This window comes from Plecotus auritus, assembly GCF_963455305.1.
Source record: "Plecotus auritus genome assembly, chromosome: 5".
Taxonomy (NCBI): domain Eukaryota; kingdom Metazoa; phylum Chordata; class Mammalia; order Chiroptera; family Vespertilionidae; genus Plecotus; species Plecotus auritus.
This window is the reverse complement of record NC_137776.1, coordinates 11,360,832-11,388,155: the sequence shown is the minus strand read 5'-3', so window position 1 is coordinate 11,388,155 and position 27,324 is coordinate 11,360,832. Positions and strand designations below refer to the sequence as shown.

Below are 27,324 nucleotides of genomic sequence, written 5' to 3'. Positions count from 1 at the left end.
GCTTGTTCTTATCTGGAAGCTCTTTATCTGCCCTTCAATTCTGAATGATAGCTTTGCTGGGTAGAGTAATCTTGGTTGTAGGTTTTTGCTATTCATCACTTTGAATATTTCTTACCACTCCCGTCTGCATAGTTTCTGTTGAGAAATCAGCTGACAGTCGTATGGGTGCTTCCTTGTAGGTAACTGTTTTTCTCTTGCTGCTTTTAATATTCTCTCTTTGTCTTTTGCTCTTGGCATTTTAATTATGATGTGTTTTGGTGTGGTCCTCTTTGGATTCCTTTTGTTTGGGGTTCTCTGCGCTTCCTGGACTTGTAAGTCTATTTCTTTCACTAGGTGGGGGAAGTTTTCTGTCATTATTTCTTCAAATAGGTTTCCAATATCTTGCTCTCTCTCTTCTTCTGGCACCCCCATAATTCAGATGTTGGTACGCTTGAAGTTGTCCCAGAGGCTTCTTACACTATCTTCATATTTTTGGATTCTTTTTGCTTTTTGCTTTTCTGGTTGGGTGTTTTTTGCTTCTTTGTATCTCAAATCTTTGACTTGATTCTTGCGATCCTCTAGTCTGCTGTTGGATCTCTGTATATTCTTCTTTATTTCAGTCAGTGTATGTTTAATTTCTAGTTGGTCCTTTTTCATATCCTCGAGGGACTCACTAAATTTATCGGCAGTTTCTAGAAATATCTTGAAAAACCTTATTACCGTGGTTTTGAACTCTATATCCAGTCATTTGCTGTCCTCCATTTCTGTCATTTGTGACCTGTTTCTTTGTCTCCGCATTTTGGCTACTTCCCTGTGTTGATAAGAGTGGCTTTTATTTTTTTGTGTGCTAGGTGTCGTATAGGGCCCAGTGGCTCAGCTTCCCCAATTACCTGAGGTGCACACTCCTGGTGCACCCCTTTGTGGGCTGTGTGCACCGTCTTGTTGTAGTTAAGCTTTGATTGCTGTTGGTACACTGGGAGGAATTAACCTCCAGACCAATTGGCTATGAGGATCAGTTGTGTCTATGATGGGAAAACTTCTGTGCTGGAGACACCCTTATGGGGCAGGACTTGCTTCAGTGGGGCTTTGGTGCTCACTGAGTCTGCCCCCTGAGTGTGTCCCTTATGGATCTGAGGAGTTGCAATCTGGATGGTCCCTCTGACCACTGGGTACACTGGCTCTTGGATCTCCAAGGAGGTGCATATTTAGCTCTGCCTGAGGCTATGGAGAGATCTGCAAGGAGGTGCAAATTTAGCTCTGCATGAGCTATGGAGAGATCTGCAGATTCCTCTTCTTTGTTTGGGGTTTGGAGGTGCCCAGATGAGGCCCAGCTGTGAAGCAATGCAAGCTGCTGTGGAGCCTTGGAAGTTCTGAGGCTCTCTGACACAGCTGCAGTTTGTTAGGTACTTTTAGATTGCAAGGGGCCAGGCCATTCATATGCAAAAGCCTCTGCATACAGCTGGGGTGGAGTTGTAAATTGGGTGGGACGAGGTCTCAGGCAATCAACAGGGCAGAGCAAACAGCAATGGCTGACCTTTAGCCCTGCCCTAAGAGGCCCCCGGATCTCAGTGTCCCGCGGTAATCGCTGTAAGCACCTCTGAGAAAAAGCCACCCTCGTGTTCCGGCCCGATGCCAGACAGTCCAGTTTCCCCCCTTATGAGTCTGGGTCCCCAGAGTCTCGCCTGGAACTGGAGTTCAGAGCAGTCATGAGCTTGTGTCTTCCTCCTGAGTCCTCAGTTGCCAGCCCTCTCTGCATGCACGCCCCCGTACCTCTGCACTTTACTTCCGCACCTCCTCTGAGTCTCAGTGTGCTTTTCTCTTCCCTTCTAGTTGTAGAATTTCTAGTCAGCCAGCCTTCCTGTGGTTCTGGATGATTTCCGCTTTGTCTTTTAGTTGTAGTTTTGAAGTGGTTGTGCGAGGCAGCAAGTTCAGGTGTTAACTTATGCCGCCATCTTGGTTTCTCCCCCGAAATGAAAGGTTCTTAAAATGTTTTATATTATCAAATCTACCATGTCTATTATTTAATAGTCTCTGTAGTTTGAGGATCAGATTTATATATCTATTATATTACAGTCTCTGGTTTGGGGATCATAGTTTATTTATTTATCCTAATAAAGAATAAAACATTCATCATGATAAAACTTTCAACATAGTCCAGCCAGCATAGCTCAGTGGTTGAGCACCGACCTATGAACCAGGAGGTCACAGTTCAATTCCTGGCCAGGGCACATGCCCGGGTTTCAGGTTCAATCCCCAGTGTGGGGTGTGCAAGAGGCAGCCGATCAAGGATTCTCTCTCATCATTGATATTTCTATCTCTCTCTCCCTCTCCCTTTCTCTCTGAAGTTAAAAGAAAAATATTAACTTTTAACATAGCTTCTGAGAAATTACCAAATAAAAATTAAGTTCTATGGATTATATAATAAGTCCTATGGGCCTATAAAAATATATAATATATTCACAGACAAGGAATATTTACTTGAATCTAATATGGATTCCTTGCCCAGCACATACTTCTCAGAATTTCACATCCTTATTCCCAAACTCTGTTGAAGTCTGTACTCAAAGGTCAATTCCTTTCTAAATATACTTCCTTAAATAACCCCTTTTCCATAACTTTCTTACCTTCTTATCCATTTTCTTTTTCTCCACAGCACTATTACTTAAAATAATATACACTGGTTTATCTGTTTATAGACTCTCTCCCACTACAATGTAAGTCTCAAGAGGGTTCTCTGTATTGTTCAGCTACATTCTCAGTGCCTAGAATAGTCTAAGCACTACACTGATACTCAATAAATACTTACTGAATAAATAAACAAATGATTCAGTAAGTGAATAAAGTCACTGTCTCAGATATGGGAGCAGAAGAATGGTCCATAATCTAAGAGCAATCTTACAATCTTACCTCCAACAGTTTCAGATTATCTAGGTCAAGAGAGGGCTCTGATGCTGCTGCCTCCATCATGTTCATACTGTGCAGACCTTGTTTACGGTCCCCTATAGGAATAGGCAGAAGTAGTTACTCTGTGCTTCTCTTAAAGTGAAGACTTTATTATACTTTTTATTATATTACCATTAAAAAGAAGAGCTACAGAAGGGTAGGCAGCAAGGCTTGTGCCTAATGTCAATGGGTGTAAAACTATTTACTAAACTAAGAATTATCTATAAATTAAGATGAATGATGAATAACATGAAATCTGAATTCTGGAAGATGATTCCAGTAACAGACCTAGTTTAAAACTTTAAAAAATACTGCCAAGACATTAAAGGTAGTTTTATTAGTTATTTAAATCAATGAATGAGTGCCGATTTCCTAAAAGTTCATAGAACCTCAAGTTTAGTAGAAACAACTGAACATTTGATAATACTGAGAAATTACTGTTACTTTTTAAAATTTGAAAATGGTATTGTGGTTTTATATATATATATATATATATATATATATATATATATATATACTTAAGTCCTTCTATTTCAGCAATAATACTAAAGTATTTATACATAAATGGCATGTGATCTTTTAAAAATAATCCAGTGGCACAGAAAGGTATAGTGAGTGGGGCTATAGATGGGTGATGTACAGATGTGATAATTGTTGAAGTTGGGTGATAAGTATTTTGTATATGCTTGAAAACTTTTCATAAACACTAAAGGAAAAAGGATTGTTAAGAGAGAAAGATGGGAGCTACTGTACCACAGAATGTTTTTTAGCATTAAGATTTTAAAAAGGAGAAAATAAATATCAACTAAATGGCATGTTTAATAAACAACAGAATAAGAAGTTCTATTTTTACCTGTCAGCATCCTGTATCCAAAGCATAAGGCAACTATCAAAACAGCTAATACAGAGACTGATGCTAAAGCAATGATTATTGTTTCATCTCGGTTAAATGAATGAGGTGGACCTAAAAGAAAACAAATTTTAAAATATAGTTATCATCAAAGATGTACATATTTACAATGGAATATTACATGGTCATAAAAAAAAGAATGAAATCTTGCCATTTGCAATAAGGTGGGTGGACCTAGAGGGTATTATGCTAAGGGAAATAAGTCAGACAAAGACAAATACCATGTTATTTCATTTATAAGCGGAATCTAAAAAACAAAATAAACAAACAAAACAGAAATAAACTCAAATACAGAGAAAAAAATGATGGTTGCCAGATGGAAGAGGGGTTTGAGAGGGATGATTAAAATGGTGAAGGAGCCCTAGCCAGTTTGGCTCAGTGGAGAGAGCATTGGGTCCACAGACTGAAGGGACCCGGGTTCGATTCCAGTCAGGGGCACGTACCTTGTTTGCAGGCTGGATGCCAGGCCCTGGTCAGGGCATGTGGAAAGCAACCAATTGATGTTTCCCTCTCTCTGTCTCTACCCCTCCCTTTTCTCTAAAAATCATTGGAAAAACATCCTCAGGTGAGGATTAACAACAAAAAAAAAAGGTAAAGGAATTAAGTACAAATCGGCAGTTACAAAACAGCCACAGTGATGTAAAATATAGCATAAGAAATACAGTTAATAATATTATAATAGCTAAGGATGGTGTCAGATAGGTAGATGACTTATTGGGGAATCACTTCATAAGTTATGTAAATGTCTAACTACTATGCTGTACACCTGAAACTAATATAATATTCAATGTCAACTGTAATTAAAAAAATTTTAATGTAAAAATATAGTTATGTTTTTTAGTATTTTGTTAAATAGTGACAGGAAGACTATATCACTATACTGTCAAATCTGCAATGTTTTAGCATCAAAGGAAATAAAAAATTAATCAATTTGTAATAACTGAAAAGTATATATTTCATCATACAGATTATTTTATGCTAGAGGCCTGGTTCACAAAATTCTTGCACTCAGGGGGGGTCCCTCAGTCCGGCCAGCACCCTCTCGCAGTCCGGGAACCCTCAGGGGATGTCGAGGAGCGGGCCTAAGCTGGCAGTTGGACTTCCTTAGCGCTGCCACGGAGACGCGAGAGGCTCCCACCACCGCCACTGTGCTCGCCAGCCATAAGCCTGACTTCTGGTTGAGCAGCGCTCCCCCTGTGGGAGTGCACTGACCACCATGGGACAGCTCCTGCATTAAGCGTCTGTCCTCTGGTGGTCAGTGCGCATCATAGCGACCGGTCGTTTTGCCATTCGGTCGATTTGCATATTAGCCTTCTATTATATAGGAAGATTATATACATTTAGAACACCGAAATACCTGTTAGTTACATTCCTAATTATTAAAATACTAGAGGCCTGATGCACAAAATTTGTGCAAGAGTAGGCGTTCCTTCCCCTGGCTGCCAGCACTGGCTTCCCTCTGGCACCCAGGACGCGAGCTTCCCTCTGGCCACCAGCAGGCACCCGGGACCTGGGCTTCCCTCGAAGCCCCAGCTTCGTTCAGAAGTCATCCGGAAGGACATCCAGTCTAACCAGCATATTATGCTTTTATTATTAACTACATCATGGAACAGCACAGACAGAACAGTATATTTAACAGAATAGTCTTGGAATCACATTTGGTGTCTTTTTTAATAAGTTTTTATTTATTTTAAAGAGAGGAAGGGAGAGGTACAGAGAGACAGAAACATCAATGTGAGAGAAACATTGATTGGCTGCCTCCTGCGCACCCCCTACTGGGGATTGAGCCCACAACCTGGGCATATGTCCTGATCAGGAATCAAACCAGTGACCTTCGGCTCATGGGGCGATGCTCAACCAACTGAGCCACTCTGGCTGGGCTCACATTTGGTTTTAAATCTTGACTCTACACCACTCTCTCAGTGGCCTTTAGCAAGTTACTGGTATTTGACTTTTCTGATGTTCAATTCTCACATTTGTAAAAATAATAATCTCTACCTCACAAATCTTCTATGAAGCTTAGATGGAAATCTGAGTACTTAGTATAGTGTTGAGAATATATTATCTATGCAATAATAGTAGTTATGTTTACCAATATTAATATAATGATTAAGAGAGAGTGGCTTTGCTGGCAGTTAAACCTGAACTAGACTTAAAACTCACTTCTTCACCCTCACTGGTTTGGCTTAGTGCAGTGGTCGGCAAACTGTGGCTCGCAAGCCACATGCGGCTCACGAGCCATGGTTTGCCACTCTGTTGACTAATGAGTTTGCCGACCACTGACCTAGACTCTCGATTCCAATAATTACAGGCTGTTGTTGTTCCTTGTGATTAAGCCCCTATCCCAGTGGTCGGCAAACTCATTAATCAACAGAGCGGCAAACCATGGCTCACGAGCCGCAGTTTGCCGACCACTGGCTTAGTGGATAGAATGTTGGCCTTCGGACTGAGGGGTCCTGGGTTTCATTCTGATCAAGGGCACATGCCCAGGTTGCAGGCTCAGTCCCCAAGTGGGAGGTTGGAGGTGTGTGCAGGAGGCAGCCTATCAATGATTCTCTCTCATCGATGTTTCTATCTCTCTCTCCTTTCCCCTCTCTCTCTGAAATCAATAAAATATCTTTAAGAAACAAAAAACAAAACTCAGTTCTTCCACTTACTGTATGACCTTTAGAAAACTTCTTCACTGTCTGAGCCCAAGTTAATCACTTGCAGAAAGGGAGCACACATATCTAAATCACAGGGCTATTAGGAGCCGGTACAGCATTTTATGTGTTAGTTCCTTCCATGAATCAGATCATGCCCAGAAAAACACCCTTTAGGATGGATGTCCACAAACTGGAGTTTGTCCAGAAGACATGAAGGTATGAGAACACTGAAATGTGATGGGTAGAGAAAAATAGAAGTGTCTGGTATACAAGAAGAGAAAATTTAAGAGCATACGATAGCTGTCTTCATATGGAAAAATAGATTTGTAGCTAGAAAGAATAACATGATCCAATTAGTGAGTGTTCCAAGGACAGTAGACAGAAAATACTGTTTTTGATCTATGGTTGGTTAAATCTACAGTTGTAAAACCTAGGAATATGGAAGGTCAACTGTGTAACCACAGAACTATCTCAAAGTGGAACTATCCTCTTTCTAACAAGATTCTGAGTTGCTTTGCACAGACAGCAGACCAAAACCGCAAAGCATACAGCAGAGGCATAGGAGAAAATTTTGACCCCCCAGTTGCACCTGGAACGGGCCCCCCACCTCCTTCCCCCGACTCCCATAAATGTTTCTAGAGAATGCCAACAACTGGATTTTTAAAAACAAGTAAATTTCTTAATGACAGCAACTAAGTAGCATTTTTATCATAACATAGATTCTGTCCATTCACTATACTTTCCTGAGTTTTCCTACATGCAAGTAGATGTTTTTAATGTTTTTCTTCTATGCTGTTCCTGTAACTTTGCTATTAAAATACATTAAACTATTTTTTTCTTCCCCACCACTGCCTGCTCCCCTATTAAACTATTTTTAAAAAATTGGTTATGCTATGTGACTTTAAGGTCCTTCTAATCCCAAAATTCTGTATAACTCTTTTAATGTTTCTTGAAACCTCAGTAGTCTCTTTACTTTTATTCCCAAATTTACAAAGAAAATGCAACATAACTTTTACGTAAAAATATTCATTAACTCAAATCTGAAGTAGAAAATATTAATTCATAAACAGGGAGGATGAAAAAGTGTTAAGTAGATATTTAAACATATTAAAAAAACAAACAAACACATGCTAGTGGTTAAATATTTCAAATGGAAAACTTTACAGGATATGTCACATGATATAAAAATATGAGACCCCTGAAAAACTGCCAGAAAAAACATTTCAATGTATATACATACATGTGTGCAATAAAAGAGGCCTTTAACCAGAAAACTCCTAACTTTTATTTTTTGTTTCTTTTTAAAAATTCTTTCTTTTTTGCATATATGCTATTTATACGCTGTATCTGAAATTGTTTTGTTCCCCTAGCTCTAATAAACCCTCTCCTTCCTCCCTATTAGCTTTCTCAGTTAAAGACTCAGCCAAATGTAAACACTGCTATGTATGCCTGCGTGCAATGGCTCAGATTGTACAAGCAAGCGCTTCCTGAACGCAGAACAGACAGGGAACTGCTGTCTGCCTCATTGGAGCCTGGGATGTTTCTGTTTACAAATCCTGGAGCCAGGCAGGGGCCACTACTGGAGGCTTACTGTTTGCTTCCTTGCTACACTCAGCCTTTGTCTGGGTCTGTGTCAAAGAAAGAACAACATTGTTGCATGTGCAGCAAGCAACAAAAGAAATCTTAAATAACTGATGGTTATTTGGCTCCTAAATCTTTTACAACTCTGTATGAAAAAGCAAATTAGGAATTTGTTCTTGTTTTTATTTTTAATTTTTTAAGCAATGTACTTTTCATAAAAGCAGAGGGAAAACATTAAAATCAAAACAATGTGATTAGAGTTGAATTCCTTAGCAAAATAATTCAGATTGCTAAATATTGTTTCTCTGATAATGATATATTACACAGTTCAATGTTTTGAACAAATATTTCTATAAGAAATAAACAATTTTATTTTCATTACTATGTTTAGAATGGCAAATATACCACAATTATGATCATAGTAATGTTTATGTTTAATGTCCTAAAAACAAATTAAGAGGAGGCATATTTCTTTTTTTTCAACTTGGTATTTAATACTATTTAAAACTTTTAAATTTAACTTGCCTCAATCCTTATGAATAGACTTTGTTTGTAAGAAACAAATAACAACAAAAAACAAAAACAGTCCATAATCTACTAAGTCCAGACATTTTATGGCTGAATTATAAAATGGAAAACTAAGGGAGAGAGAAAAAGAAACAGTCTGAATTAAACAACAACAAAAAATTTAAAAAGAAAACAGGAAAGACATTCAATGCCAAGCTTTCTTATTAACTTCTAGCTTAGTAAGATTTATAATTTTAATTTCTTTAAAATAGGTGTTTTGTGATTAAAAGAGATTGAATTTCAGCATTATGCTTCTTTTATTAAAGAAAGGATTAAAACTAACAAAGTTAATTATATTTCATCAGAATAAAGTCATTAAATAAGTGTAAAAATAGCATTTAAGTAAATAGATTAAGAATTTTTAGTAAAAACAAAAAGTAGAAGATAAAGATTAATCTGCAGCCAATGCTACATTTAAAAAAATCCATTAACATTAGAAAAATAGAAATCTAATCACTGCAATATTCGTTATTAAATCACATAAAAATCCTCAGAATACAGAATCAAGACAAAGAATTGAATCATTCAGAGATCGCTAGTCAAATTTTCTAACTGGTCTACATAAAAATGATACTTAAAAAGTATCATCCTAAAAACCATTATTCTCACAAAATGACCATGAAATAATTTGACTATAAAAAATGGAAGTTAAATTTTCCAGTTATTTGCTGACTAGACCAAAAAATATGTTTGGCACTGTACAGATAACTACCTCCCCCATTTGATGTTCTTTAAATTATGATAACAACTTGCGCTCACTTTGATAAGGAAAGCATGTCTACATGTAGAAAAAAATAATTAGCTTTTTTCTAGTTTTCCCCATATTGTTCCTTCTTTCAAAGCATTTTAAATTATAAAACGTAAGCCATACACATAAAAGTGTTTATAATACAAATGTACAGTTTAGTAAATTATTATAAAGTAAATAAACACTCACATAGCTACCACCTGGGCCAAGAAATAGAACATCCATAAATCCCCAAAACCACCTTCCCACCTACCTGCTCCTTCTTGGTCATAACAGCTTTTCTCCTCCCCAGAAATAGCCACTATTTGGACTTGTGCTAATCATTTTCTCACTTTTCTTAATAGTATTACATTCTCTGTATGCTTAGGTTTGCCTGTTTCTGTTCTATGTAAATGGAATTTCTGTGCCTTGCTTTTGTTTAATAATGCTTTGAAGACTTAACCATGCTGTTGTGTGCAGATAAAATTCATTCAGGGTTTCTTTTCTATGTAACAAATGGTTCATTATTTTTCCTTATAATGAACCTGAAATTTATAATGCTAATTAAATAATCACTAAAGCTAATCCCGCATCATAGAAACATTCCATAAATGAATATATTTAGTTTGTCTGTTCTTTTTAGGACTTTTAAAGTATCCAATTTTGTTGGTAAGAGAAAAATATTAAAGTGGACAAATGAAAAGATTGCACATCCTCTTGCTGTTTCTAATTTTGGGGCAGCAGTGGCAGTAGCTAGGAGCCAAGAAAGCCAGAGTTGTTAAAAGATGCACTCCTGGACAGGGACTGAACGTTTGCTTTATCCCACTCCACTTTTACAAAATATTTACGTTCATACCTGTTTTCATTAACCAAAAGAAATCTGAAGAGGATTCTCACTTTTATGAAAAAGGCAGGAAGTGAATATGGAATCCAGCGTTTGTTGTGCGGTGAGCCGTTATAGAGCAGCGCAAACCTGAGCAGAGTGGCACTGCCAACCACCTTCTGTGGGAACTACACTCAGCAGCTCAGCATCAACTGCCATAGCTCTGAACCATGTCTGTGAACATCTGTGCTTTCCCTCGATTTATTTTGTGCATCTGTTAGCAGCAAGATGTGTCCTAAGGTAATTGCTTCTTTGCTTTACACCACTTCGGCTTACAAAGTATTTCATAGGAACACTATACTTTCAGATAGCGGAGGAAACCATCAGAATCCTTAAAATTCATCTCTTCCATAGTTCCCAGGTTGTTCTGTTATCCCCTGCCCTCAAATCATATACTTACTATCTGTTTTTTTAAAAATGTATATATATATATATATATATATATATATATATTTCTTTATTAATTTCAGGGAGGAAGGGAGAGGGAGCGATAGAAACATCAATGATGAGAGAGAATCACTGATTGGCTGCCTCCTGCACGCCCCCTACTGGGGATTGAGCCCACAACCCCAGCATGTGCCCTTGGCTGGAATCGAACCTGGGACCTTTCAGTCTGCAGGCCAATGCTCTATCCACTGAGCCAAACCGGCTAGGGCTATACTTACTATCTCTTATTTGACAATTCTTTAAAAGGGACCTTCTAAACATACACATCTGGTCTTCCATGAAAGGACAGAAAAAGGAATAGTGTTTTCATCAGATCATCACTGATGATTCTAACCCAAACTGTCCATAAATAAATGCTCAGTTCCTACAAATCCCACTCCTTATGTGGTAAGAGTAGAGAGTTAAAGTGACAGAAAACCTAGGGCGTGGTGAGGCACACGGAGTTTAGAATTACTAGTATTGTTTCTGGGACTGTATCACTCCCCAGCATAGGCACTGCTCATTCCCATCTCATTAGCTCTTCTTTAACCTGAGCCCTCTCTTTCTGACTTAACCTTCTATTTTACGTTTCCTTCTTGTCCCTGTATATATTCCTGTCTGAAAACCTGTCCTAGAGGCACCCACATGTCCTGCTTAAAAGCAATGAAGCAATTGCAGGAAGTTTTATTTTCAGTACAACTCTGTCACGGTTTTCAAACAAAAAACCTTAGTTACAATCTTTGTGAGGTAAAGGTGAGATAAAAGCAATTCAAGTTAAAAAATATTTTATATCAAATTGCAAAACAAACCACATTAATCTTTTTAAATGAGTGATTGTTCAATAGCTCCAATGCTTTGATAGATCCAACACTTTAAAAAATCAGCAACTAAAAACACTAACCTAACAAAAAAGAAAAATTATTGCCCTAGTCAGTGTGACTCAGTGGAGAGACTGTCAACCAACACACCGATGGGTCGAGGGTTTGATTCCCAGTCAAGGGCACGTACCTAGGTTGCAGGTTCTATCCCGGGCCCTGGGGCAAGTCTGGGAAGCAACCAATCGATGTATCTCTCTCACAATGATGTTTCTCTCTCTCTCTCTCTCACTTTTCCTCCCTCCCTTCCACTCTCTTTTTTGAGAAAATAGGAGCAAAGCAGGTGGGTATGGGGCGGAACTGATATTCAATAGCGCAGAGCTAACAAAACTTCAGAATGAAAACTGTCTGACCAACACTACGTAACGTGTAAATAGAATCTTGCTACTACTGCATTAAAGAATATCTTTAAAGGATACATACTCTTCTCTATTTCTCTTGTACATTCTCCTCTAATGTTTTTAACAAGTATAAAAAGGAACACTTTATTTTGCCTCTTGCTAAAATACTTCATAAAGTACTAAGCAAAGTCTTTTTTTAGCTATACTTAGCCATTTTCTATCTATTCAATTACTTTAAAGCAATCACAGAAGCAGTAAAAACTGAAAAAATCACTCTATATTCACAATAGCTACAAACCTATCTGTGGCCCTATGCTAATATCAGCTTCTTTGCAGGCTTTCTTTTCTAGCTTGGTGTGAGATGAAGACATTTGCTGCCAGACACTGGAATTAGAATTTCTAATCTTAACAGCACAGCATAAATTAGAATGTGATTTCTTAAACCCAGTTCTAGATGCAATTCAATCTTTTCTCATCAACTTAATGAATAATTTTCTTTTAAAATAAAAGTATATTTTTATACTACGGTCATCCAAAAACCTTTAACACTAAATGCAATGAACTGGGTTTATTTAATTTGTCTTCTTCAAAAGACAAATCTTTTGCCAGCTTTTCTAATTTGGTTATTTTGTTTACTTTATAGTTAGGGAGGTTAATTATACCAACTCCAGAAATCTTATCAAGAAATGTTACAAAATAAGTGTCCAAATCTTGCAATATTATACACATCTTTCATACTCCGGAAAGTTACAAACACATTAGGATGAATTAAGCAGGTAAAAGAATACTATAGATATAAATTCATTTACTTAAACTAAAGGCTGACTTTCTTTTTAAACAGAGTAGGTACTGCAAAGTTTCTCATGGTTGGAAGAGACTCGTAATAATATAGTTCATTTTCCTTTTTTAAAATAATATGTTTTTATTGATTTCAGAGAAAGAAAGGAAGAGGAAAAGAGAGGTAGAAACATCAACAATGAGAGAGAATCATCAATGGGCTGCCTCTTGCACACCCCTTACTTGGGATCAAGCCTGAAACGCAGGCATGTGCCCTGACTGGGAATCGAACGGTGACCTCCTGGTTCATGGGTCCACACTCAACCACTGATCCACACTGGCAGGGAATAGTTTACTTTCCTAACGTGTCAGATTTCTGGTTTTAGGTAGTATGTGGACACATATCAGTAAAAGTTAGTTTTCTTTCTTTTGTCCACTTACTAAGGTGGAAAATCTCAACTTGGAAACAGTGGATCGCTATAACTCTCAAACATTTGCTATTCTCCCTTTGAACAGAAAAAGGGAGCTTTAAGTATCAGACAATTTGGCAAGCAACAATATCTAGCTAGTTAATAAGAGGGTTTTGTTTTCCTCTTACATATTTTTAAATAAATACTTTTTAAAGTTACCCTCTATTTATGATATTGGCTTTACATTTACAGTATGATGAAAAGTTTCCCTTTAAAATATATACTTTTTAATGAGATGATTGAACAAAAATATTAAATAATGTGTAATGTAAATATAGAAAACATTTGTAATGTGAAAAAATCATGAAGTGGTCCTTGAATTTTAGGAAATGTAATCAAGTATTTTCAAAATATCCTTTTTCTCCCCCTTGCAAATGAATGAACAAACAAACATAAACAGGTCCCCTATTTAAGTGTAGTGGTTATACCAGTATAACAACTGCATATACAGAGTAATGGCTAATAACACATGCTCTGGAGGCAAAACATCTAGGTTTTAATTTTGGCTCTACCACTTACTAGCTGTATGACTTGGTAAATTATATATCTGTGCCTGGGTGTTCTCAACGTAAAGTAAGAACATAAGAGTAACCATCTCATATGCTTCTGTAGGGTAAGTAGAAAGGGTTAAGGCATATAGAAGAACACTGCAAGCACACACTGAGTACTCAAAAATGTTACTTAGTTAGTATTGATTTCACTGTATCTTAAATGCCTGAATTCCCTTTATGTTTACTTAAAAAAGCCTGCTCATTCTAATAACTATAACCCTGATAAAGTGAATTGAATTAAAATTTCACTACTAGATTCATCCCATCTGGAATACTATTTTCTAAGAATCTTATGTTTACTTCAAGTATTTTATGAAGCAAGACCCATTAAATAAATATCTAACACTAGTATCTTAAGGCCAGGGGGAAACAGAACTAAGAACAGCATTTGTTGATGGGGAAAGGAAGAACAGTGCCTAAAAAGGTTACCAAGTCATACTGGATACAAAGAGGAATGGTTTTCTTTTTTTTTTTTTTTAATATATTTTATTGATTTTTTTACAGAGAGGAAGAGAGGAAGGGAGAGGGATAGAGAGTTAGAAACATCGATGAGAGAGAAACATCAATCAGCTGCCTCCTGCACGCCCCCTACTGGGGATGTGCCCGCAACCAAGGTACATGCCCTTGACCGGAATCGAACCTGAGACCCTTGAGTCCGCAGGCCGACGCTCTATCCACTGAGCCAAACCGGTTTTGGCAAGAGGAATGGTTTTCTAAGAAAAAATAAAGGGCTTTAGAAAAAAAAGATGTCAAAAGAAGAAAATTACCTAATCTCCCTTAATTCCAAAATTATGTCTAGATTCACGTCTACTTCTAACTATATTCTAAATAGGCACAGAACTACTGGCAAGTATTTTTTAAAGTTGCCAGTATAAGAGGGAGTCTTTGAAAAAGTAATAATTGAAGTATTAAGACCTAGACTATGAGTTATCAATCCATAAATCCCCTCACTTATAGTCAGTTTTGTCTTGGAGAATTATCTGATAATGTGGTTTCTGGCTGAACACATGCTATAAGGACTCTGATGGAAACCTCAGACTGAACTTCAGATCAGCAAAATAACTGGCATCTATTTCTAAATATCAGAAGTTCTTTTTCCATTATTTCCCTTTTTATTTTAAAGGGTAATAATTCTTCTAAACGGAAGAAAACAACATGTGTAGTCTACTTCAGATGCTGAGATTGGGAGGAAAAAGCTTTTTTTGAGAACAGATAGCTAGTGGCCAGAAGTCATTGGTGATTTACAGTCCAAAGAGAACCTTACTTTTTATGGTACATAACAATGTTCACATACTTTTTTCCAACTTTAATAAATAATTATTTAATTATTTTTAAATGGACATTTCATTCATGTCTCAACAAAAAGCATCAGTAGACTTCCCATTCTGTTAAAATTTTTAGGAAACAGCCAGAATAAATAGTCTACGGAGATTTCATTTACTTGTGCCCTAATTACCTTAAAAAAAACTATGTAAGGCAGTTTTTAAGACTACACAAAATCTGTAATTTAAAAAAAAATTTTAGAACTGGAGGGAAATGGAGTAACCTTGCTCCAATCCCCTAACTCTACATCAAATTAATCCTTGAATGATTTTAATGTGAAATTTTGTGGCTCAGCAAAATACATTCACTTATGGTCATGTTGTTAGATTAGTCTGTCAGGTTTTCCCTGACAACTCCTTTATATCACTTATGTATCTCATGATCTTCACCTGAACTGTGGGTGGAAAAAACACACAAAACAACATTTTTCTGAGGGAAGAGAGCTATATCTTGTTATTCTTAGCCATCCATACATTCCTTCATTGCTACTGGGTCTGACCCTACTGAATGTGCAAATTCTAGCAGTGAGAAGGCAAGTAAATGTGATGGTAGATACTGTGTAAATGCATACTTGATGAGAAAAATATAACTCCAGTAATGCAATGAATGGCCTGATGTCAGGAAGTTAATTGTTTCATCTGAAAACAATGTAGAGACACAAGTAGATTAACAGAGAACATCAGGTATCCTCTGTTGTTCCCTAAAGCAGTTTTCAACCTTTTCCATCCCATGGCACACATAAACTAATCACTAAAATTCTGCAGCTCCCCAGAAAAGACATTTTTTTGCCGACTTGACAAAAAATATAGGCATAATTTTGATTCATTGACACTGGACAGCTATTGTGTTGGCTATTGTCGTTTTATTTGACAATCTAAGGGAAAAGATCAGTGCTCCTGACTAAACAGTCAGGTGTTTCACGTTTTAAAAATTATTGTGCACAAGGGTTCCCTTTTCTCTACAGCCTCACCAACACTTGTTGTTTGTTAATTTAGTGATGACAGCCATTCTGATAGGTGTGAGGTGATATCTCATTGTAGTTTTAATTTGCATTTCTCTGATGATTAGTGACGGTGAGCATCTTTTCTTATGTCTACTGGCCATCTGTATATCTTTGGAGAAGTGTATATTCGGGTCTTTTGCCCATTTTTAAATTGGATTGTTTGTTTTTTTTGGTGTTGAGTTTCATAAGTTCTTTATAAATTTTGGATACTAACCCCTTATCAGATGTATCACTGGTGAATATGTTCTCTTAAAGAGTTTTTGCACAACAAAGGAAACTATCAACAAAATGAAAGACAATCCACTGAATGGGAGAACATATTAAATTATTATTTAAAATGTAGCTCCTGTCATCCCTATCAACAGAAACTATCAGTATCAACAGAAACGGGCAAGGAAGGGATGAAATGACTAGATTTCAGACTATTTTAATCATTTATTTCAAAGCTAGTTAGCTTCATTCTTGAAAAATAACAGTACAAATGGGCAATAAATATAAGAAAATTTAAAATAGAAAACAAACAAAAAACATGTGAACCTCATTAATAAAAACAAAGCAAATCATTTTTCAAAATGATCACAACAGAGTTTTATTTTAATACTACTGCTGATAAAAATTGCACTCTTGTATGCCACTGATGGAAATGTGAACTGTTTTTACCAAAACCTATTTGACAATGTATGAGGAACTTTATTATTCTTTTTTTTTTTTTTAAATATATTTTATTGATTTTTTACAGAGAGGAAGGGAGAGGGCTAGAGAGTTAGAAACATCGATGAGAGAGAAACATCGATCAGCTGCCTCCTGCACACCTCCCACTGGAGATGTGCCCGCAACCAAGGTACATGCCCTTGACCGGAATCGAACCCGGGACCCTTCAGTCCGCAGGCCGACGCTCTATCCACTGAGCCAAACCGGCTTCGGTGGAACTTTATTATTCTTATTATCGGATACAGAAATTACAATTCTGGAAATTTTAATTTAATTTAATTCTATATACAGTAGGTCCTCGGGTTATATCGGAGATCTGCTCCTACGGCACAACGTAACATGATTTTCGCCGTATGTCGGAACCCACCTACATAAGCACCTATGTCACTCACATGGAGCACATACACAGCAGTAATGAAGTGAAACAGTAAAAAAATTTAAAAGAAAGATAACAATTCCTGACCTTTACTTGTGGTAAATAAATAATAAAAAACATAAACACATACGTATAGACGTCGAAATGACAGAACATTTTTTTTTATATAAATAAATGGGAGATGGCGACATAACCACAAAACGACGTACGTCGAGTCTGATGTAACCCGAGGACTGCCTCTATACAAATATATGTCTAATATCCCCTCATGATTAGATTCAGGGTATATATTCTTGGCTAAAAAATAGTACTATAGGAGCGACACTGTGTCTTGCTCTGGGTATCATGGATGTTCATCTGCCCTGCATTAATTGTGTTAATCTTAACCATCTCGTCATGCTGTTGTCCAATTTCCTCACTTTATAATTACTAAAATTTTTCTGTTAATATGTGGGAGATACTTTAGAACAATGCAAATATGCTGGTGGCTCTTTATTAAAACTGCCCCTAAATTTGGATCTTTTGATGATTCTTGCCTAATCCAGTCCTTACAATGATATTTGCAGAATAATAATTTTTCAACTGCTGCACTCCTACATCTATCCGTTGGCACTTGGTATTCTACTATATGCAAGTGCTCTCTCTTTTCCCTTCTCTGCTACTAGCATAGACTCATTAATTCATTTTCATTCCAATAGTTTACAATTTATTACTGTACTGTTTTAGCACTCAAATTATCCCTAATTTGGCCAGTGAGAGTTCCTTCAAGCTGGCTCCTGTGTCCTTGTGACAAGTCTCCATCCTATTTGGGGGCATTTCTTTCCTTACTTCCTAATGTTAGAAGATGTTTCAGACTGATCTAGCACCTATCCTACTCTTATCCTAAAATAAGCCACTTTTCCAAGAAGTCCAAGTTTCTTTGAGTGGAGAGTTAGTTGTATTAGAAACTAAATCAGGGTTTCATGTATGCTCATTGCTACTGGGGTGCTTTTGCTTCTTGTCCTTTTCAACAAATTGAACTAAGAAATATATGTGAATATATATATATATGCATATATTACATACTCACATGTATATTAATATATACACATACAAATATATGTGTACACATATACATATATACATGACCACATATACATGCATGTAACATATACATATACATATTTTTAAAGTCATAAATCCATACTGATACCTTGAATTAAAATCTATTCTCATAAGATTCTCTTGCCTTCCCCATACATAACTGTGTTCCTCTTCTTCAGCAAGAACACTGGCTCCAAGAACATTAACACATATAGTCATTTATATATATATATATATTTTTTTTTAATTGATTTCAGAGAAGGAGGGAGGGAGGGAGGGAGGAGGGAGAGAGAGAGAGAGAGAAACATCAATAATGAGAGAGAATCATTGACTGGCTGCCTCCTGCACGGCCCCCTACTGGGGATAGAGCCCACAACCTGGGCAATGTGCCCTTGACTAGAATCGAACCTGGGACCCTTCAGTCCCCAGGCTGACACTATCCACTGAGCCAAACCAGCTAAGGCTAGTCATTTTTAGAATTGCTTTGTCCACATTACTAAAAACAAACCTAAAAAGAGTTCAGTATTTGTTTGCAGTTCTTCCCCCATTTCTTACATCCCATCTCACCCAAAAGAATATATATAGTCAAAATTATCTTTGTAAAAATCCTTATATTAGTTTTTTCTTTTTCCCTTAAATGTGATTATGATACAATTGGGCTCATCTGTTTCATTTTTATTTTAGTTTGGGGGTTCCCCCTTCCCTTCCTTATTGATTTAATTTCATTTTTTGCATATATATATTAGTAACAAGATTCCAAAAGTCAAAACTACATATAAAAGGCTACACTCAGAGAACTGTCACTACTTCCTGTATCCTTTCCACTCCATGCCCCTCTCCACCATCCCTGGTAAGTAACAAACTTTATTATTTTCTGGCTTATCCTTTCTTTGCTTCTTTTTGTAAAGGTAAGCTTTCTGACCTTCACGAAAAACAGCATACTGTATATGCTTTTTATTCACCTAACATTATCTCTAGAAATCACTCCATATCAGTTCATAAAGATCTTACTAATTTTTTTTTCTTACAGCTGCATAGTTAGTACTCCATTACAGGTATGTACCGTAATGTATTTCAAGTAATCTGCTATTCTTGGACATTTGGGAAATTTCCAATATTATGCAGTTACAAATAATACTGCAATGAATAGATAACATTATGCACATGTATTTTCATACTATTGGAGGTGTATCTTCAAATTCTTAACAAATGGGAGTACTGGATGAAAGAGTAAGCACACGTGCAGTTTTCTTAATATTGCCAAATTCTCCTCCACAGGGGCTGGAACGTACTATATGGTAATTCACTTGGTAATATACCCAAACCTTGGAAATCCTGGTGCACTGCTTTTGCATTTCAGGTGTTACCTAAATATAGTCTCATGATGCTGGAACTCTCCCTCTCACTCCTGCCAAATGTGAATGCTTGGAAAAAAAAAAAAAAAAAATATATATATATATATATATATATATATATATATATACACACACACACATTTATATATATACACACATTTATATATATATATATATATATATATATATATATATATATATATATATATATTAATCCTCACCTAAGGGTATTTTCCCATTGATTTTTAGAGAGAGTGGAAAAGAGAGGGAAAGATAGAGAAAAATATGATGTGAGAGAAACACATAGACTGGTTGTCTCCTGCCCATGCCCTGACCAGGGCCCCGGGCCAGGGAGGAGCCTGCAACTGAGGTCCGTGCCCTTGACTGGAATGGAACCTGGGAGCCTTCAGTCCACGGGCCAATTGCTCTATCCACTGAACCAAACCGGCTATGGCTGTTCGTATATATTTTTTAATTTTGCAAATCTTTGGAGAAAGGAATTACAAGGAAAAATAAGTTACTTTAGCTACTTACTTAGTGGTGTTGTATCTGGAGGTGGAAAATTCTCGGTAAAGTTGACATTACACAAGTCTGTGCTACAGCAGCAGAAACGATATGTCCCATTCTGAATTGAGGGAGGGGTGGTAGTTACAATGCATTCTTCATGGTGACACTCTTCAGGATCTCCAATGTGAGACCAACATCCTACAAATTGATATAAATGTAAGCATGTTAAGGACCAATATGATAAACAAAAGTAAATGAAAACAACAAACTAAGAAATAATTGAAATAATTGCAATCAATGTGAGTGATTACGCATCAGTTATAAAATACTTTCGCAAATCAATAGAAGACAATTTTTTTAAATAACAGGAAAATGGCAAAATTTAAATAGGCATTTCATGGGGCGGGGGAGCCAACAACAAAATGTTTAACTGTATCATTAATATAAGAATTATTAAAGCCCTAGCCGGTTTGGCTCAGTGGATAGAGCGTCGGCCTGCGGACTGAAGGGTCCCAGGTTCGATCCCGGTCAAGGGCATGTACCTTGGTTGCGGGCACATCCCCAGTGGAGGGTGTGCAGGAGGCAGCTAATTGATGTTTCTCTCTCATTGATGTTTCTAACTCTCTATCATTCTCCCTTCCTTTCTGTGAAAAATCAATAAATATATTTTTTAAAAAAAAGAATTATTAAAGCAACAGTAAAATTTTATTTTTGTCTACATTAAACTTATCTAAGTTTAAAAAGTAATAATATACTACTGTAATAAGGATTCAATGACACTCTCACACAATGCTGGAGGGAATGTAAATGTATATAGCATTTCTAGAAAACCACATGGCAATTTTTCTGAACAGCCTTTAAAATATTCATGTTTTAAAATCTAATAATTCTACTTCAAGGTAACTATTCCAAAGAAATAATTAGATAAGATCAAAGATTTATGTTCAAAGATGTTCACTGAAGTAGTATGTATTACAGTGAAAACCAGAAAACAACATAATGACCAACAGAGTAATGTGTAAGTAAATTTCCATATGTGTATACAATGAAATACTGTGCAGAATTAAAAATGTTTTATACACACACACACACACACACACACACACACAGTCTTGGGGAAACATTCATGATACAACTTAAGATAGAAAAAAAATTGGCCGGGTACTCAGTTGGTTAGAGCAGTGGTCGGCAAACTGTGGCTCGTGAGCCACATGAGCCACGGTTTGCCGCTCTGTTGACTAATGAGTTTGCCGACCACTGACCTAGACTCTCGATTCCAATAATTACAGGCTGTTGTTGTTCCTTGTGATTAAGCCCCTATCCCAGTGGTCGGCAAACTCATTAGTCAACAGAGTGGCAAACCACGGCTCGCGAGCCGTATGTGGCTCGCGAGCTGCAGTTTGCCAACCACTGGTTTAGAGCATTGTCCAGATAGGCCAAGGAGATCTGTTTGATCCTGGGTCAGGGCACATACAAGACTCAATCAATGAATGTATAAACAAGTGGAACAACAAATACATTTCTCTCTCTCCCAAATCAATCAATAAAAAAAATTTTTAAAAAGAAAATAATTGGGTGTGAAATTATTTATACAGTTTATCCTAACTTTGGGTAACAAAAAGTACACACACGTATAAACATAGAGGAACAGAGAAAACACACCTAATAGAATAAATTAATAGAGTTTAAAAAATTCTTAGGAGTGTGGAATTGTGTTTGTTTTTTTAGTTTTCTGCATTTTCTAAATTTCATACAATAAGGCTATATTAATATCATTATAATAAGAAATATATTATTAAAATCACCTAAAAATCAAGTCCATTTACAAATTTGGCGTTTTTGAGTGACTATATACATGGATATATACTTCTAAATTACTGTTTTCCAAGCAAGGGTTTTAATTGACCTCCATGCCTTTCAGATAATCTTCAATTTTATGAAACACGAAGTTATTTCATGTAAGAAAAGTAGTACTTGCCTTGTTTTACAAGATTGATGTCCCCTTTTGACTTCTCCCAGAGTCCATAGCAGGTGCTACCTTTTGAGCATAATATGGTTCCATTTTCATGAGAGATTCGACTCTCGCCTATCCCAAGGTCTTGTTGATATGGATCTTTAAATGCACATAGACGTTCCTGATTCTGAGAAGCTAAATTAAAGAAAATAAAAGAATGACATTAATTTTATGGTAAAATTTGCAAAACATTATTATATAAAATCTTAAGAGTCTTTTTAAAAGGCATTGTAAAGTTCCCTACTCCTAACAAGGGTGGAATAAATTTGTAGTTTCATATTTCTTCAATAACTTCTCTCTTTCCATTAATTAATGTGTAACCTCCAAACAAGAAGCAAACTTGCAAATTCACTTTCCAAAAGTAACTCCCCTCGTACACAAATTATTACCACTTTCTCCTATTAAATACTTTTGGTGTCTGAATAAAGAAATATCAAAAAATGTCCATAGCCCTAGCTGGTTTGGCTCAGTGGATAGAGCATTGGCCTGCGGACTGAGGGGTCCCGGGTTCAATTCCAGTCAAGGGCACATGCCTGAGTTGCAGGTTCAATCCCCAGTGTGGGGCGTGCAGGAAGTGGCCAAACAGTGATTCTTTCTCATCATTGATGTTTCTATCTCCCTCTCCCTCTCCCTTCCTCTCTGAAATCAATAAAAATATTTTTTTAAATGTCCATGCTCTAGCCCTGGCCAGTGTGGCTCTGTGGTTTGAGTGTTGGATTGTGCACCAGAGGGTCTAGGGTTCAATTCCCGGTCAAAGGCATGTCCCACCCCGGTTGGGGTGCGTGCCAACCAATTGATGTGTTTCACATCCATATTCCTCTCTCCCTCTCTCTCTCTCTCTCTCTCTCTTTTTCTTTTTCTTTTTTTTTTTTAAATATATTTTATTAACATTTTACAGAGAGGAAGGGAGAGGGATAGAAAGCTAGAAACATCGATGAGAGAGAAACATCGATCAGCTGCCTCCTGCACACCTCCTACTGGGGATGTGCCCGCAACCAAGGTACATGCCCTTGACCGGAATCGAACCTGGGACCCTTCAGTCCGCAGGCCGACGCTCTATCCACTGAGCCAAACCGGTCAGGGCTCTCTCTCTCTTTTTCTCCTCTCTCCGCCGCCCCTGCCTTCCACCCTCTCTAAAAATAAAATAAAATAAAATAAAATAAATAAATGAAAAAATTATCCTCCAGTGAGAGTTAACATCAACAAAAAATGTCCATGCTCTGAATTATAAAACCTCTAAAACAAACAAATGAACCAGCCAAGAGGGCTAAATAATTTTGGGAAATTCTATAGTATTCACTTTTCCCATATTTTACAGTCAGCTACGGGAAGCTAAATATGCATCATTAGACATGGTACACTAAGGATGAGAAGAGTGACTACAAATGGATATATACTTTCCTTTGGGGGAGATGAAAATGTTCTAAAATCAGATTGTAGTAATGGTTGCGCAACTCTATAAGTTTACAAAAAGTTCCTGGCTGGCATGGCTCAGTGATTGAGCATTAACCTATGAACCAAGAGGTCACAGTTTGATTCCCAGTCAGGGCACATGCCCTGTTGCAGACTCAATCCCCAGTGTGGGGTGTGCAGGAGGCAGCAGATCAATGATTCTCTCGTCACTGATGTTTCTGTCTCTCTCTCCCTCTCCCTTCCTCCCCGAAATCAATGAAAAATATATTTAAAAATAACTAAATAAATAAATTTACTGAAAGTCATTGTTCACCTAAAATGAGTGAATGTCATGTTATATAAATTATATCTTAATATATTTGTTTTTAAAAACTATGGCTACTGCCCTAGCCGGTTTGGCTCAGTAGATAGAGTGTTGGCCTGCGGGCTGAAGGGAGGGACCCAGGTTTGATTCCAGTCAAAGGCACATGCCTGGATTGCGGCCTCCATCCCCAGTAGGGGGCGTGCAGGAGGCAGCCCATCAATGATTCTCTCATCATTGATATTTCTATCTCTCTCTCCCTTCCTCTCTGAAATCAATAAAAATGTATTTTTTTAAAAGCTATGGCTACTAGTGATCAAAAGTAGATGACTTTCTGTTATTAAGAATATCAATATGATAGCCAGAAGAAATGCTCAATAATCCCTTATACTGAAGCGACAACCCAATTTAGTTTCAATGCCTATCAATCTTTTTCCATAAACATAATTAAACTAATTTCAAGAGAACATTTGCCACATAATTCATCAGCTAACAAATATTTACCAACATTACTGAGAATACCAAAGAAGTAAAAGGTTTTCAAAAGCAACAGCTGATCTTTATTTGGTTTCTTAAAGTAGACTTTCCTAATGTGTTTAACTAGCCAGAACTATTACACTTGGCCAATATATTCCTCATGGGCTTCTGATTTATTTCTTCATTTTGGATGTATCTTATTTAGTGTGGCTTAATTCACTAGCACCTTAGCACTGGAGATGAGTCATTAAAATGTTTCTGAACCCAAAAAACTAAGGACCATGGAGAAGGAATGAAAGAGCTGCAACTGTGTGCCCAAGCCAGTTTAGACTCCTAGCCCTGTCATATTACAACAGAAAGCACCTTCAAAGTGTTGAGCTAGACCCGTGGTCGGCAAACTGCACTTTGCAAGCTACATGCGGCTCTTTGGCCCCTGGAGTGTGGCTCTTCCACAAAATACCACGGCCTGGGCAAGTCTATTTTGAAGAAGTGGCGTTAGAAGAAGTTTAAGTTTAAAAAATTTGGCTCTCAGAAGAAATTTCAATCATTGTACTGTTGATATTTGGCTCTGTTGACTAATGAGTTTGCCGTCCACTGAGCTAGACCAATAGGGTATTCACATGTAGATAATACAGAGTTCTCAAGTACCTTATAATAGTCTTTTTGGACACAGACAATAATTACTAAATTTAGTAATCAAACGATAATTACTGAAAAATAAATGTGACTTGATTTCAATAATTTAAAACCACTTCAGGAAGTCTTCTACAAGATATTAATATCAACTAAATGTCCAGAAAATAGAGTAAAAAATAATTCTAAGGTATTAACCTAATTATGATTCTACCATATTTTTATCACATGTACTCACATATTCAATTTCCTTTAATGACAATCTTAATTATATTTTAGATTATCTTATACATTAAATACCAGTATTTCCTTAGATTATCCCAATTTGCAAATTTTACCAAATTATTATAAAAATTAAATATATTTCTAAATACAAAGTACACAAATTCATACTTAAAAGATTCAAACTACAAACATAAACTCTGTAATGTGAAAAAACATACCTATGAGGCATAATTTTTTCCCTGTCCTACTCCATTTCTTTTCTTTTCTTTTCTTTTGACAGATCCTGTCTCAGGTTTATTTGTACAAATAGCACAGGAAGACACCAGCTCCATGAAGACAGCAGCCCAGGGGTCCCACCAGTCTTTCTGTCCTCACTTCGGGAGTCAGAGGCCTCTACTGTGGAGCCTTTGTGGGAGCCTGGGCACCTTTGGGAGCGAGAGCCTGGGCACTTTTGGGGGCGGGAGCCTGAGCCCCTTTGGGAGCCTGAGCTGCAGCTGCACCTGCAGCCTGGGGCTTGGTTTCAGCCTTGGCCTTGCTTGGCCTTTGGCCAGCAGAGCCTGAGCCCCTTGGCAATGCGGGCACGAGCACGTTTCCCAAGTTTGGGGTGAGCAATGTAGGCAAATCGACTGAGCTTGCAGCTGCTGCCCTTTGGGATATTGGGCCTGACCTCATTGGGCTTGACCAGGGCCTGATGGCCTCGGCGCATGCGCTCATGCCTTGTTGGCTTGCATCATCTTCTTACCCTTCTTGTTGTGCTTCATGGCAAAGTGCATGTTCCTTAGGAACTTGGGGTCTACCTCCTTAAGATATTGGTATCTTTGTGATGGGGTTTCTTGATGCCGTTTCTGTGCCATTTTCGGGACTGCTTGTGCGTGGTGTGGTTCTTGGACTTGGCCAACTCTGCACCGAAGCCCGCGGAAGGCCCAGGGACCGGAAGAGAAAGAGGAGGCCGCGGTGCAGCACGGGAAATACGGTCGTCGAGGCAGGAAGGTTCTACTCCCCATTCCATTTCTTAAGTTAAAAGCTTCTTACCTAATACCAGATACTGGAGCTATATAACCCACTCATTTTCCCTTTTTGTCTTGATTGTTAGAAAGGGCAAAATAAATTTCTGAACTCAATATCTCTTGTTTTCCACAACCAAAGTATCCTTTTTTCCCTTCTCTTTTTCTGTTACCTATTTTGACTAGAACTTTGCGTTGACTACTGAGTTAATGAATAGGGATCTAACTGTACTTGGAAGTATAAAGATCATATATAAATAAGTGCCTCATTTAATTTAAAAAGAAAATGTATATCCTTGTGAAAGAATAGATGCAAAATGAAAATTTTTGCTCTTCCTGGATCTCCTTTACAACTGAAAAGTAGCTAAAGGCTGAATACATGTAAACTTTTTAGTGACATCTATAATAATAAAAGTGTAATATGCTAAATAGACCAGACATCCTTCCGGACGAAGCTGGGGCTGCAAGGGCCAAGGTGGCCGCGGCGGCAGCAGCGGGGGCCAAGCCCTTGCACAAATTTCGTGCATCAGGCCTCTAGTTATTAAATAATTTTATGACTGAAATCTAAAATTATCCTTATAGAAAAAGACAAAAATAAATAAATCCCATCTCCCCTGTGTTTCCCTCTCCCCTGCTCTGCCCCCAACTAAGCTGAATTATCGAAGCAATAGAGATACAACTGGAGGGGACTAAATTATATCTTCAACTAGAGGCCTGGTGCACAAAATTTGTGCGCTGGGGGGGTGGGGCTCAGCCTGGCCTGTGCCCTCTCACAGTCTGGGAGCCCTTGGGGGATGTCTGACTGATGGCTCCCACGGGGAGTGGGCCTAAGCCAGCAGTCAGACATCCTTAGCGCTGCCACGGAGGTGGGAGAGGCTCCTGCCACCGCCGCTGTGCTCGCCAGCTGTGAGCCAGGCTTCTGGCTGAGTGGCAATCCTCCTGTGCGAGCACACTGACCACCAGGGGGCAGCTCCTGAGTTGAGCATCTGCCCCCTGGTGGTCAGTGCATGTCATAGCAAGCAGTTGGACAACCTTAGCATATCATTAGCATATTACACTTTGATTGGTTGAATGGCCAGCTGGACGACCGGACACTTAGCATGTTAGGCTTTTATTATATAGGATATCCCTCCGTTTTCACTAAATAATTTTTTTCTTAAAATAACTTCAGCCTACTTTTCAGGAATTATTTTATGATAGTGACATTAATACAGGTCAATTATA

At 37.5% G+C, this 27,324-nt stretch overlaps 1 protein-coding gene and 1 pseudogene across 2 annotated transcripts in view; both read right to left on the bottom strand.

Annotated features, from left to right (window-relative positions):
- The window catches only part of BMPR2 (bone morphogenetic protein receptor type 2), a 113,303-nt gene that overhangs the window by 29,249 nt on the left and 56,730 nt on the right, over positions 1-27,324 (bottom strand). Inside the window, exons 2-5 of the mRNA XM_080669734.1 lie at positions 22,012-22,182; positions 20,061-20,231; positions 3,776-3,886; positions 2,887-2,978 (exon numbers count right to left, since the gene is read on the bottom strand). Of these exons, the coding sequence (XP_080525860.1) occupies positions 2,887-2,978; positions 3,776-3,886; positions 20,061-20,231; positions 22,012-22,182 (545 nt within the window). The remainder of the gene's footprint in view (positions 1-2,886; positions 2,979-3,775; positions 3,887-20,060; positions 20,232-22,011; positions 22,183-27,324) is intronic.
- LOC308249507 (large ribosomal subunit protein eL29-like) lies at positions 25,490-26,105 on the bottom strand (annotated as a pseudogene). The gene has a single exon. The product of its transcript is annotated as a large ribosomal subunit protein eL29-like (transcript).